Source organism: Ursus maritimus, unplaced genomic scaffold (assembly GCF_017311325.1).
Source record: "Ursus maritimus isolate PB19 unplaced genomic scaffold, ASM1731132v1 scaffold_9, whole genome shotgun sequence".
NCBI classification, from domain to species: Eukaryota; Metazoa; Chordata; class Mammalia; order Carnivora; family Ursidae; genus Ursus; species Ursus maritimus.
This window is the reverse complement of record NW_024427107.1, coordinates 45,626,113-45,637,279: the sequence shown is the minus strand read 5'-3', so window position 1 is coordinate 45,637,279 and position 11,167 is coordinate 45,626,113. Positions and strand designations below refer to the sequence as shown.

The window sequence follows — 11,167 nt, the reverse complement described above, 5'->3', positions numbered from 1 at the left end:
TGTGTGTGTATGTGTGTGTATACACAATTGACTGGAGACTTGAGGGTTAAGAGTTTTTGCAAAATAAGAGTCAACCATTTACAAGAGGAATTTCCACTTATAGTACGGAGGAGGCTAAATCTAGAAAATTTATCATGGATAATTCATCCTCTGAAAAAGAAGAGCGAGGGGTCCTGGCTGGCTCAGTAGGTAGAGCACGTGACTCTTCATCTCGGGGTTGTGAGTTCAAGCCCCACACTGCGTGTGAAGCCTACTTAAAATAAAAACTCAAAAAATTTTTTGAAAAAAGAAGAGCGAAGTTGCTAGGTAGAAGTTAAGCCTTCAAACTGTTATTCTTCCAACTGTTATTCAGTCAGAATCTACAAATTCCCAAAGAAGGCACCACAAAAGTACAGAGGGCTAAGGAGGTGGGGGAGGCAGGTTATGAAACGTGATGGCGCGGCCCCAGGAATCAGGAGCTGCAGATAAAGCAGCGTGTGGAAGCACGCTGAGAGCCCACAGGATTCACGCGTGTAGTTTTTACATTTATCACAGCTGATTAAAAAAGAACCCCAGATAGCCTCGATTCTTGACAACATAAATTCTCCTCGTTGCAGACAACTGGACAGTGAGTCAGGACAAGATCGTGCCACAGCAGCTGCTGGACAGGTGATAAATGTAAACGTCTACTGGATTCCAGAATTCGGCCAAGGAAGCATGTGCTTGCACCCTCCCACAACTTTAGACCTCACAGTTCTCAAGAGGATGGTAAAGAGAAGCAGAGGAAATTTCATCTATCCGTTGGCCAACTCAACCTGGAAGGAACTTCCCTCATTGACATGTAATAGGAAAACAATCATCACCACAACATAAGAGCGACGAAAAACTCTACAGTTCAAGCGAACAGAACACTATCTGAAGATTCCAATAAAGAGCATATATCTGAAAATGACTTACTATAGGAAAAGAATACTCTGGAAAATGTCTGTGTCCTTAACAGAATGCAAGGAGACATGATGTCTATCAAATAGTGACCCATCAATTAAGAATGCAAGGAAACTAAAAATTTCACTGGGGAATTAAAAATCTCATTGGAGGCAAGATAGCAAAATAGACTCTGTTGATAATCAAATCAGTAGTTTATAGGATGAGTGTGAGTTTTTTCAAGGAACATTCCTCACCTTTCTATGGACAGTTAATGCTTACAGCTCAGATTTCCCCCCACACAATTAGCTGTTACTTCACTGTGCTTTGCTGTAATTGCATTTGGTGTCTGTGTCTGTCCCAGACTGTGAGCTCTTTCAGGGAGGGACTGTGATCTACACATTCTTTTTTTTTTTTTAAGATTTTATTTATTTATTCAACAGAGATAGAGACAGCCAGCGAGAGAGGGAACACAAGCAGGGGGAGTGGGAGAGGAAGAAGCAGGCTCATAGCGGAGGAGCCTGATGTAGGGCTCGATCCCATAATGCCGGGATCACGCCCTGAGCCGAAGGCAGACGCTTAATGACTGCGCCACCCAGGCGCCCCTGATCTACACATTCTTATCCCCAGTGAGCAACATAACCTCTAACCTGTGGGTCCTCATTAAGTGCTTGAAGAATGTATGAAATGAGAACTCACAGTTGGCTTGGTTTTGTTTACATTTTTGTTTTTTAAATCACTGTGCAAAAAGCCCCATGTATGACCAAAGTATCATAGAACATAGGGCCACAGTCTGGGTTGTGAGGCTAGAGTTTAAAAGGTATGGGTTGAAAAATATATAATTTTTTTTTTTTAGAAAAACAAAGCTAAAGTAATAGACAAAGGAATGGGGATGGCATCAAGTAAAGAGTAAATTAATTTATTTTAAATTTTATTTTCATTCCAGTATAATTAACATATGGTATTAAATTAGTTTCAGGTGTACAATATAGTGATTGAACAATTCTATATAGTACTCAGTGCTCATTAAGATAAATGTACTCTTGGGGCACCTGGCTGGCTCAGTCAGTAGGGCACACGACTCTTAATCTAGGGATCGTAAGTTTGATTCCCACACTAGGCATAGAGATTACTTAAAAAAACTAATTAAAAAAATAAGATACGTGTACTCTTAATCCCCATTCACTTATTTCACCCATCCCCCCCCCACACATCTCCCCTCTGGAAACCATCTGTTTGTTCTATATAGTTAAGAGTCTGTTCTTTGGTTTGTCACTTTTCCCCCTCTGTTTTGTTTCTTAAATTCCACATACGAGTGATATCATATGGTATTTGTCTTTCTCTGACTGACTTATTTTGCTTAGCATTACACTCCCTAGTTCCATCCATGTTGCTGCAAATGGGAAAATTTCATTCTTCTTTATGGCTGAGTAATATCCCTTCTTGAATTCACTTCTTCTTTCTCCATTCATCTATCAATGAATACTTGGGTTGGTTCCATATCTTGGTTATTGTAAATAATGCTGCAATAAACATAGGGGTGCACATATCCTTTCAAATTAGTGTTTTTTACTCTTTGGGTAGATATCCAGTAGTGTGATTACCAGATCATATGATAGCTCTATTTTTCATTTTTTGGAAGTAAATAAAACAGTAAATTTAAATTTAAAAAATAGAGTAAGTAGTGAGACTATCAGTTTGATTTAGAATTAAGAGGGGAAATGCTACTTTTCTAAGGTCATTCTAGAAGACAACAGAGTAGTTGAAAATACTAATCACAAGATCAGTTTCCTTTTCCTTACTCCCTAACTTCATTTCTTTTTCCTCCCCTTTTTTTCCTTTCCTCTTTTTTTTTTTTTTTAATGTTTTCCAGGCTTTGGAGTTGCCAATGACATTTATAAATACTACAGTGCTAGCTGTTACAAGAGAGAAACCTAAATCTCAGTGGCTTAAAAATTAGAAGTTACCCCTCAATAAAGTCTAAAATGATCAGAAAATAGGCTCTCAAGGATCCAGGCTCCTTTCATTTCATGTTCCCACTCTCCTCTAAAGCCTTGCAATCCTCTCCATTCAGTTGGCAGAGAGCGGTCTATTCAGGGACTGAACAGAGGTTCAAACGGGAAGATTTTATGGGACAGGCCCACAAGTGGAGTACATCGCTTTGGTCCTATAGCATTAGTTAGTGCTCACTCATATGGCCACACTGAACAGCAAGGGAGACCCGGGCAATGGAGTCCAGCTGTGGCTCTGATAGAGCAGAATGGTTTTGGTCAAGAGCCAATGAGTCTGTCTCTGCCACAAACTCCAGATTATTCCAACAATAGATAATCGTGCTCTAGACACTATGTGTAGCTCTCTCCTTACTTTCTTCCTTAATGCTTGCAATAATCTGATGGCTTTGGGTATTAGTATGCGCAGTTTAGTAGCCTAAGGTCACATAGCTCTGATAGACAAGCTAAGATTTGTACCCAATTCGGATTCCAAAGCCCACCGTACTATGCTGCATTTCTCCAATTAATTCATGTTAAAGTGAAACCATAACCTGACTGAATTGCGATTAAATTGAAAAGATCACCTAACTGCTGCTTCATCCGTAGAGTGCTTTTGAGGTTTTTCCAATTTGAATAATGCACCTATGCAAATTCCCCTGAACTCTTATTTTAATGTGTAGCATAGATCTGAAGAGGTCATGACAGTCCCTTGTACATGAGTGGAGCCTATTCACGGTCTCATCCCTTAAGTCTCGTTAGTGCTAACAAACTAACACAAGTTTGTGTTTGCAGAGGGAACACCTTTCTACCTCACTTTTTCTTTTTAAAGATTTTTATTTATTTATTTGAGAGAAAGAGAGAGAGATAGAAAGTGCAACCAGGAAGGGCAGAGGGAGAGGGAGAGAGAATCTCAAGCAGGCTTCGTGCTGAGCAGAGCCCAACATGGGGCTCAAGCTCAGGACCCTGAGATCACGACCTGAGCTGAAACCAAGAATCAGACGCTTAACCGACTGCACCACCCAGGCGCCCCTATACCTCACTTTTTAAAGACATCTTAAATATATCATTCATTTTATTTTCATAACCCTTTGAACAGTAGAGACATCAGATATGTCCACTCATTAATGAATAACAGTTCAATTTCTTTGTGCAAGGAATGGTGCTAAGCAATAGATGATTATAATTACTTACATATCTCTTATAATTACATACATATCTCTTATAATTACATACATGTATTACATACAGATTTCTTATAATTACATATATGTCTTATATATCTTACATAATTATAAGTACTTATATAAGATACTTACATCTTATATATTACATATATATAAAACTTCATTTAATCCTCAACACCATTTAACAAGTTAAGTGTTTTATTGATGTGGCAATTAAGGCACAGAAGCTTGAATAAATTGACTGAGGCAACAAAGTTGAGCAGTGAAGAAAATAAAGCAGGTCAGGCTACATGAAACTCTCCCAGTAATTTTCCCGAGTTCAAGTTCATAGGTCCTCTTTATTTTTGGTTTTGCCATTATCCTTGCCATATATATTCCTATTCCTCAAAGTACTTAATCACTTGGGGCTTTCATGACTTTCTCTATTCCTGCTTCCCTGCGACTGCATTACACCTTTATTCCATGAGCTCAAATTCCTTGATTTAAATATGTAAACCTAATAATTCAGATTATTTCATACACACATGCCTTGCTATTTAAAACATGAGGTAAACACCTAATTTAGCTGTTTCCTAAAGTAAATCCACAATTTATTGATGCAGAGAAATCCCTAAGCTTCGCCTAAAACAAAAAAGGTATATATTCTATCTAGACACATAGTTGAGATTAGAGAAACATCAATTTCCATTTTAAGTAAGATTTAACTTAATATCTTTTTTTTTTAAGTTTTATTTATTTAAGTAATCGCTACACCCCATGTGTGGCTTGAACTCATGACCTCGGGGTCAAGAGTTGCACGCTCTTCCCACTGAGCCAGCCAGGTACCCCAACTTAGTATCTTCTGTCAAATTTCTGGTGCCATGCTTAGCACAAAATCAAAGACAACTTTAAAAAGGGGGGGGGTGGGTGGGGCTGAAATATTAATTATTTTAAATGAGTCACTCTAAAAGACTTTACTTAGGAATCAAAAAGTGGTGACTTTAATATCTCAGAAATAAAACCCCGATCAATTCGTTCACCAAATCCATTAAGTCTAGTACGAATCTGTTCTGATGTGGGAAGTTGGGAAAAAATGAAACACCCTGAAACTGAACTGGTCACTGGAAAACTCTCTTCCTGGTTTATACTTTAACTATCTAAACGCCAGTTGGACCCTCAGGCAAAACGTAATTTGTAGAAAGATCTGTGGCAGAAACACCGTATTCAACATACAGAACAGACAAGGTGCTGGGAGAGTGAGGATGGATTTTATGTAGTCTGCTACTGATAAATTCAATCCTCTGCACAACTTGAGGCTGAACTCTTTTGTGAGGCTCCTTTGTCAGCTGTGCCTTAAGGCATGCCCCCTAGTAGGTGCTCAATAAAGGTATGTTGGGGGAAAAGAGACAAACCAAGAAACATACTCTTGACTACAGAGAATAAACTGATGGTTACCATAGGGGAGGTGGGGGGTAGGGAGTGGGCATTAAGGAGTACACTTATCAAGATGGGGGGAAAATGATTTTTAAAAAGGGTATGTTGGAAAAATCACTAAGGGCAAAATGGAGTTTGCTGAGGGGTTCTGAGTTCTCACTGCTAACTATAAACTCTAGATGACTTTTGCAACTGGTTTTGCAGGTTATCCAAGCACTAATCTTTTCTTAGCTCTAACATTTAAAGGTAGAAGAGGCAGAGGCATTTTATACTGTGCATGTATCTCTTTGAACTTCCTTAAGTTGACTGGGTGGAGGCTCTACCGTTTTAGGTTGGCCCGTTTGTATGGCACCTGCAATTTCCGCTCTTCTCTTTCCCCCTCTTCCTGGCTCCAAGTCCTGCCAGCTGGACCAACGGGGACCCTGGGAATTCCCTTGTCCCTCAAACCTTGCTTCTGGAGAAAACAGGTAATGTTATGTTTTAAATCACTGCAACGTGAAATCTTCCAGTGGACGCTTTATTTGGATAGAAAAATCTCATCTACGAGAAACGAGTCGGTACGGTCCAGCCTCTGCTCTTTGCCTCTCGCTAAGGCCTCCACGATCACCCGAACCCTCCATCTACGAAGGCTGCCGTTTCCCCGCGGGAGCTGTAGGATTTCTCAAAGCGGCGGCCTCTCCTTCCAGGCCTCACCTCCCACCAGCTCCGCCCCACCCGACCCACCTCATCCCCACTTCGCGCCCCCATTGTCCCCTCGCAGCTGTCACTGCGCACAGATCCCGAGCCCCCGATTGGAAAACTTTCCCGTCACTCAGCCCATGCTCCGGGGCCGGACTCCTCACTCTCTATTCCGAGCCTTAAAAGGTCTAAGGCCGATTTCCGCGAGCCAGCAGGTAAAGCCGCGGCGGAAGGGAGGAAGGGAGGGGCCGCGCGCTCAGGTTGGCCCCGCCTGGCGACGGGGTGCGGCGGGTGGGGGGGGGGTAGCGCGCCACACCGCCCCTCCCCGACCGTCTGACCGCGCCCTCCCCCGCCACCCCCAAATCCTGATCACAATGCCAGAGCGGCGGAGCCACTCGCGTAACGCAGCCCCGGGACGGCCCAGAAGGCAGTTACCACCGCGAAGCACGGAGGGCGGGGCGAGCCAGGGCGCGGGGAGGGGGTGGGGGGATGTGAAAGGTCCCGGATGTTGCTGAACCGGAGACCCTTCTAGAGGGAGTGACTGGCGCAGGCGCAGAAGGGCCGCACGGAAAGCTAAGGTGGGGGTGGGGAGGAATTTCCTTGCTGGTTTAGAGCAAGAGTGAGCCTGTGGAGGTTGCGGGGGATTCGAGGAGAAGCGAGGTAGGAAGGCAGTGGTGGGAAGGAGGAAAGAAAAAAAAAAAGAAGGAGCTTCCTGCCCAGGCTCACTCTCCCTAGAGCAGAGAAGTTGGAAGCTGAGCTGGGTGGGGAGGAGTGTTGATAACGGGAGAAGTGGTACGCTCCTCCGCTCGCCCTCTAGCGCGGGCGGGCAGGACGCGCGCGCTAGGGAGCGGCGGTTGCACTGGGCCCCCAGAGCTGTGGGCACCAATCAACGGTTGCCATAGCAGCGTTTGACGTCATCGTGCGTGTGGTGCCCCTGCTGTCGGGGCTGGTGATTGGAGGAAACCCCGTGTCTGCGGAGCCGCTGTAGCCTGTGAGCAGCGAGATCCACGGACAGAGTCTCAGCCTCGCCGCTGCCGCCCAGAGACTGCTGAGCCCCGTCCGTCCGCCGCCACCCACTCCGGACACAGGTAAGGGACCCGGCCGCCGCTGCCTAGTCCCACTCCTTCCTTTCCCAGATCAGCCTTCCGAAAGCGTGGGGTTCCGTCCTCGCTCCACAGCGCCTCAGCTCCGCTCGCCCGGCGGTAGCGGCGCTGGGCTGAGGCGGAGTCTCCTCAGGCGGAGACGGGCGGCGGCTTCTTTTCCGCTGGGTTCGGGCGGGCGGCTCGCGGCTGCCTCGGGCTACTTGCTTCCGGATCGACGCCTTGGCCCGGATAAGCGCCCATTCCCGGTCCCAGTCCCCGGGCTGGAAAGGGCGCCCACACGCGAGATCCCCGGGGACCCGCCCGGTCGCCGGCTCCCGGGGGTGACCGAGGCTCCGCTGCGCGCGATCCGTTTCCACCCGCGCCCCCCGCGCCCCTTCCTCGTCGCCGCCCTGCTCCCGCCCGAGATAATGACTGGGCGGCTGCGGGCATTGCAGTGGCGCAGGTGAGGCCGCCCCCTCCCCTCGCCGCCCTCCCCTCCCCCTGCCTCTCCCGCCCGCTCCTCGGCGCAGCCTCCGCGCCCCGCGCTGCGGCTACGGCACCCAGCCCTCCCCCACCCGGGCGGCGGCGCGGCAGCAGGGGATCGGGCCGCGAGCCGAGGCCGGCCCGGAGGCGCCCGCCAGGTACTCTAGGGCGAGGCCTCGTTTCTGGCACGAGGGAGAGTCGGCTCCGGGGTGGGGCAGGCCTGGGACCTGGGGCCGAATTTCCTGGGTTCCTCGGTGGGATGGGGGATGGGGCTGGGTGGTTCCCCCCCCCTCAGGGTGAGTGGGGGGCTCCGAGCCTAGGTGGGATAGAGAGGAGAACAGGGGAAGGTGGTGGGCCGGCGTCTGGCTCTCCTGCTCGGTGAGCTTGAACGGGAGGGTCCCCGTGCTGCTTTTTAGACGATGTCCCCCTCTTGGGACGGTGAGGCTGAGCGTAACAGCCGGCGGTGGCCCAGCTCGCTCGGTGTGGCTCTTGCCCCCTCCCACCTGCTGCAGCTGTCGGGTCCTTATAGACCAAATGAGCACCAGCGGTGTCCGGTGGCGGAGGAGACGCGGGTGGGAGGGGGTGTGTCCGCCGCCCGGCGGTCTGGTTCCGCTTCTGCGGGCGGCGCTGGCGTCTGCCCCGGGGCGGGCGCCCCCTTCCCCGGCTCGGGCGGGGGCGCGCTGCTCCTCCCTCTTGCTCTGGTGGGGGAATTAACACTCAGCGGTAGGTTGGGCTCCTTGACACAGATCCGCCATGACAAAGAGGAGAATCGGGGACTGGGCGGAGCCAAAGAGGGGTGTTTGCGGGTAGCGCGCATGCGGGATTTGCACTTTAAAGTCAAGGTCTGTCCGTTTTCGTTTCACCTCGGTCGACGTCTTACGTCGGTTAAGGGAGTTAAATGGGTGCGGCGAGTCCTCTCCGCAATAGAGAGGCGAGGCCTTGGAGTACTAGTTACCTGTGAGAGCCTAATGCACTTACTTCCCCTTGTACCCGAGGGGTTGGGAAAAACCTTTGTACTGGTTTTGGTAATTTTTCCTAGAAGCAGCATTAACCTGAGAGCGTTTTGAGTTCCTGAGGGAAAAATGAGGAATTCAGGGATGTGTATGGGGGCATGAGGTCATAAATTTTAAATAGTTTTGCATTGACACGTTATGCCTCACAAATAAGCTAGCTGATTACTTCTTTACCCTGTTCCATTCGGCTTTTAAAACAGTATTGTGGATTTCCCTGGGAAGGTAAAGGCTGTGATACTGGGAGTCAATTCTTAAAGTGACAGTGGCTCTTCTGTTCACCTTTTAATAGTGCACTTCAGGCTGTATACTTATCTTTAAAATCACTTATTCTGTGGGATCAGTGTATGGCTTAGTATCTTTCTCTTGTGTTTTAGCACCTTTCAAAAGGATACCTTTGAGGAAAAGTATAACAGTAAATTAAAAGGTCTAGGGAGCTTTAAAATGAGGAAAATTAGGTGAGAAGTTATGGTAAAGGCAGCTTGAGTGATTAAATTTTTGACTACTGGAAACAATGTAATCTGTATTTAAACTGGAGCAATGACATAGACTCATCACACTAGAAGCACTTAATATACACATTTTTAGTGCTCATGTATGATGGTAAGTTGTAGAGACTCATGGATGTGTTTTTAAGCATGTATGGGTATAACAAGGTACAGGTAATGAGTCTTTAGGGTCTGTTGCGATTGTGGGTGCTTGTTTTTATATTCAGAACACCTTAAATCAAGCAATTTGGCCTATTCTCCCCAGAAAATTGTCATGCTGTGATCAGCTGGCAAGTGTTGCCGAGATTAGTGGGTTTGGAGTGGGGTAATACAAATAAAATTTAAACTTAAAACACTTCTGACAAGAATAGTAGGTGGCATTAAAGTAAAAGACAGTAATTATATTACACTGACACGAATCAAGATTCTGGAAGTATGTTAGAGGTTGTAATGTTGTTTGTCAACAGTGCTTACTTCAAAAAAAAAACAAAAACAAAACTGCTTAATTGGAATTGAGATTTTGGCCAAATAAAGTAAGGGTTGGATTTTAAGGTAGCCTCTTTACCTAATGTGCTTTGGCTTTATGTGAAATTAGGATCTTCTGAACAAAGATGGTGTAATGCAATTTTAGTTTTTGCTTCTCATTTGCTTTAGTTAATGGCTTTAAATTTGTCCTTGTTTGCTCAGTATCGCCCTCTCCTTTTTTTTCCCTATTCTGGTCATCCTTTTGTGAGGCTGCATTAAATTTCTCATGTGAAGGAACTCCCAAAGGCGATTTAGATTTGAGGTGTTAATAACTTATTTACAAAGAGTATAATTTTTAAGTCGTTTACACATTTTTGATGGAAAAATCTAAATACTACTTTTTTTCCCTGCAGAACATCCAGTCATGGATAAAAATGAGCTGGTGCAGAAGGCCAACTGGCTGAGCAGGCTGAGCGATATATGATGACATGGCAGCCTGCATGAAGTCTGTAACTGAGCAAGGAGCTGAATTATCCAATGAGGAGAGGAATCTTCTCTCAGTTGCTTATAAAAATGTTGTGGAGCCCGTAAGGTCATCTTGGAGGGCTGTCTCAAGTATGTGAGCAAAGACGGAAGGTGCTGAGAAAAACAGCAGATGGCTGCCCCGAGAATACAGAGAAAATTGAGACGAGCTAAGAGATATCTGCAATGATGTACTGGTGAGAATCCATTCAGTCTAGCTTCATTATAATATAGGCTCTTATACTGAATATCAAGCGTTAACTTTTCAACTTTTTCTTTCTTTTGGTTTTTCTTTTCCTTTAAAATTGAATGTTCTATTTTTAAGGCGTCTTCAGGGTGTCTACTAAAAGGTATTAAAAACGGTTGTAGTTAAGTTAGGTATGAAATAAATGCAGTACTGATTATAAGTTCGAGTAGACTAAAAAAGACTGGTAGTGTATTTTTGTACTAACTGAAAAAATAAACTATTATTTCGAAGTTGTTGGTTAGGTATGTTGTAGTAGTTATAGAGCTCATTTCTTAACTGTAATCTGTGGATACAGGAATTTACACTATCTTTTATGTAGAGAGATGTAATAGACTCATTGTGAACATAATATCCCTCCCTGGTTTAGCATTTATAGTGTAATGATCAGCTATGCGAAGACTGTGGCTTCAGAGTTGCTTTGCTCTTCCTGCATTTAAGTGTTGAAGTCAACTTTGAACACTCACAACCACAATAAAAGATAATGACTAACTCAAAACTTGATTTTTCTGACGTTTCTACCAAGCATTTTAAGAAGTTTGACACTGCTTTGTTGAAGCACTGACTTCTCTAAAAAGCTTAAAAAATTGAACATTGCATTTAGCTAATTTTAATCAAACTTCTTTTATAAATGATAGCTTTCTTATTCAGAAAAGTTTGAATCTTAGGATAAATTGGTAGGAGACCCAGTCATTTTAGCATAT

The 11,167-nt window shown here is 45.3% G+C and overlaps 1 protein-coding gene across 1 annotated transcript; it reads left to right on the top strand.

Moving 5' to 3' along the window:
- The first annotated feature begins 433 nt into the window (after nucleotides 1-433).
- LOC121101661 lies at nucleotides 434-10,154 on the top strand. The gene is made up of 5 exons (XM_040625598.1): nucleotides 434-512; nucleotides 597-648; nucleotides 6,252-6,384; nucleotides 7,158-7,714; nucleotides 10,111-10,154. Exons 1-5 carry the CDS (start codon nucleotides 434-436, stop codon nucleotides 10,127-10,129), a joined length of 840 nt encoding a protein of 279 aa, XP_040481532.1. The 3' UTR covers nucleotides 10,130-10,154.
- Nucleotides 10,155-11,167: the final 1,013 nt, after the last annotated feature.

Coding starts and splice junctions, on each gene's coding strand:
- LOC121101661 (XM_040625598.1), top strand. CDS start 434: ATGGCGCGGCCCCAGGAATCAGGAGCTGCAGATAAAGCAGCGTGTGGA. Junction 649..6,251: donor CCACAGCAGCTGCTGGACAG/GTGATAAATGTA, acceptor GTCCCCTCGCAG/CTGTCACTGCGCACAGATCC. Junction 6,385..7,157: donor CGATTTCCGCGAGCCAGCAG/GTAAAGCCGCGG, acceptor GAGCCGCTGTAG/CCTGTGAGCAGCGAGATCCA.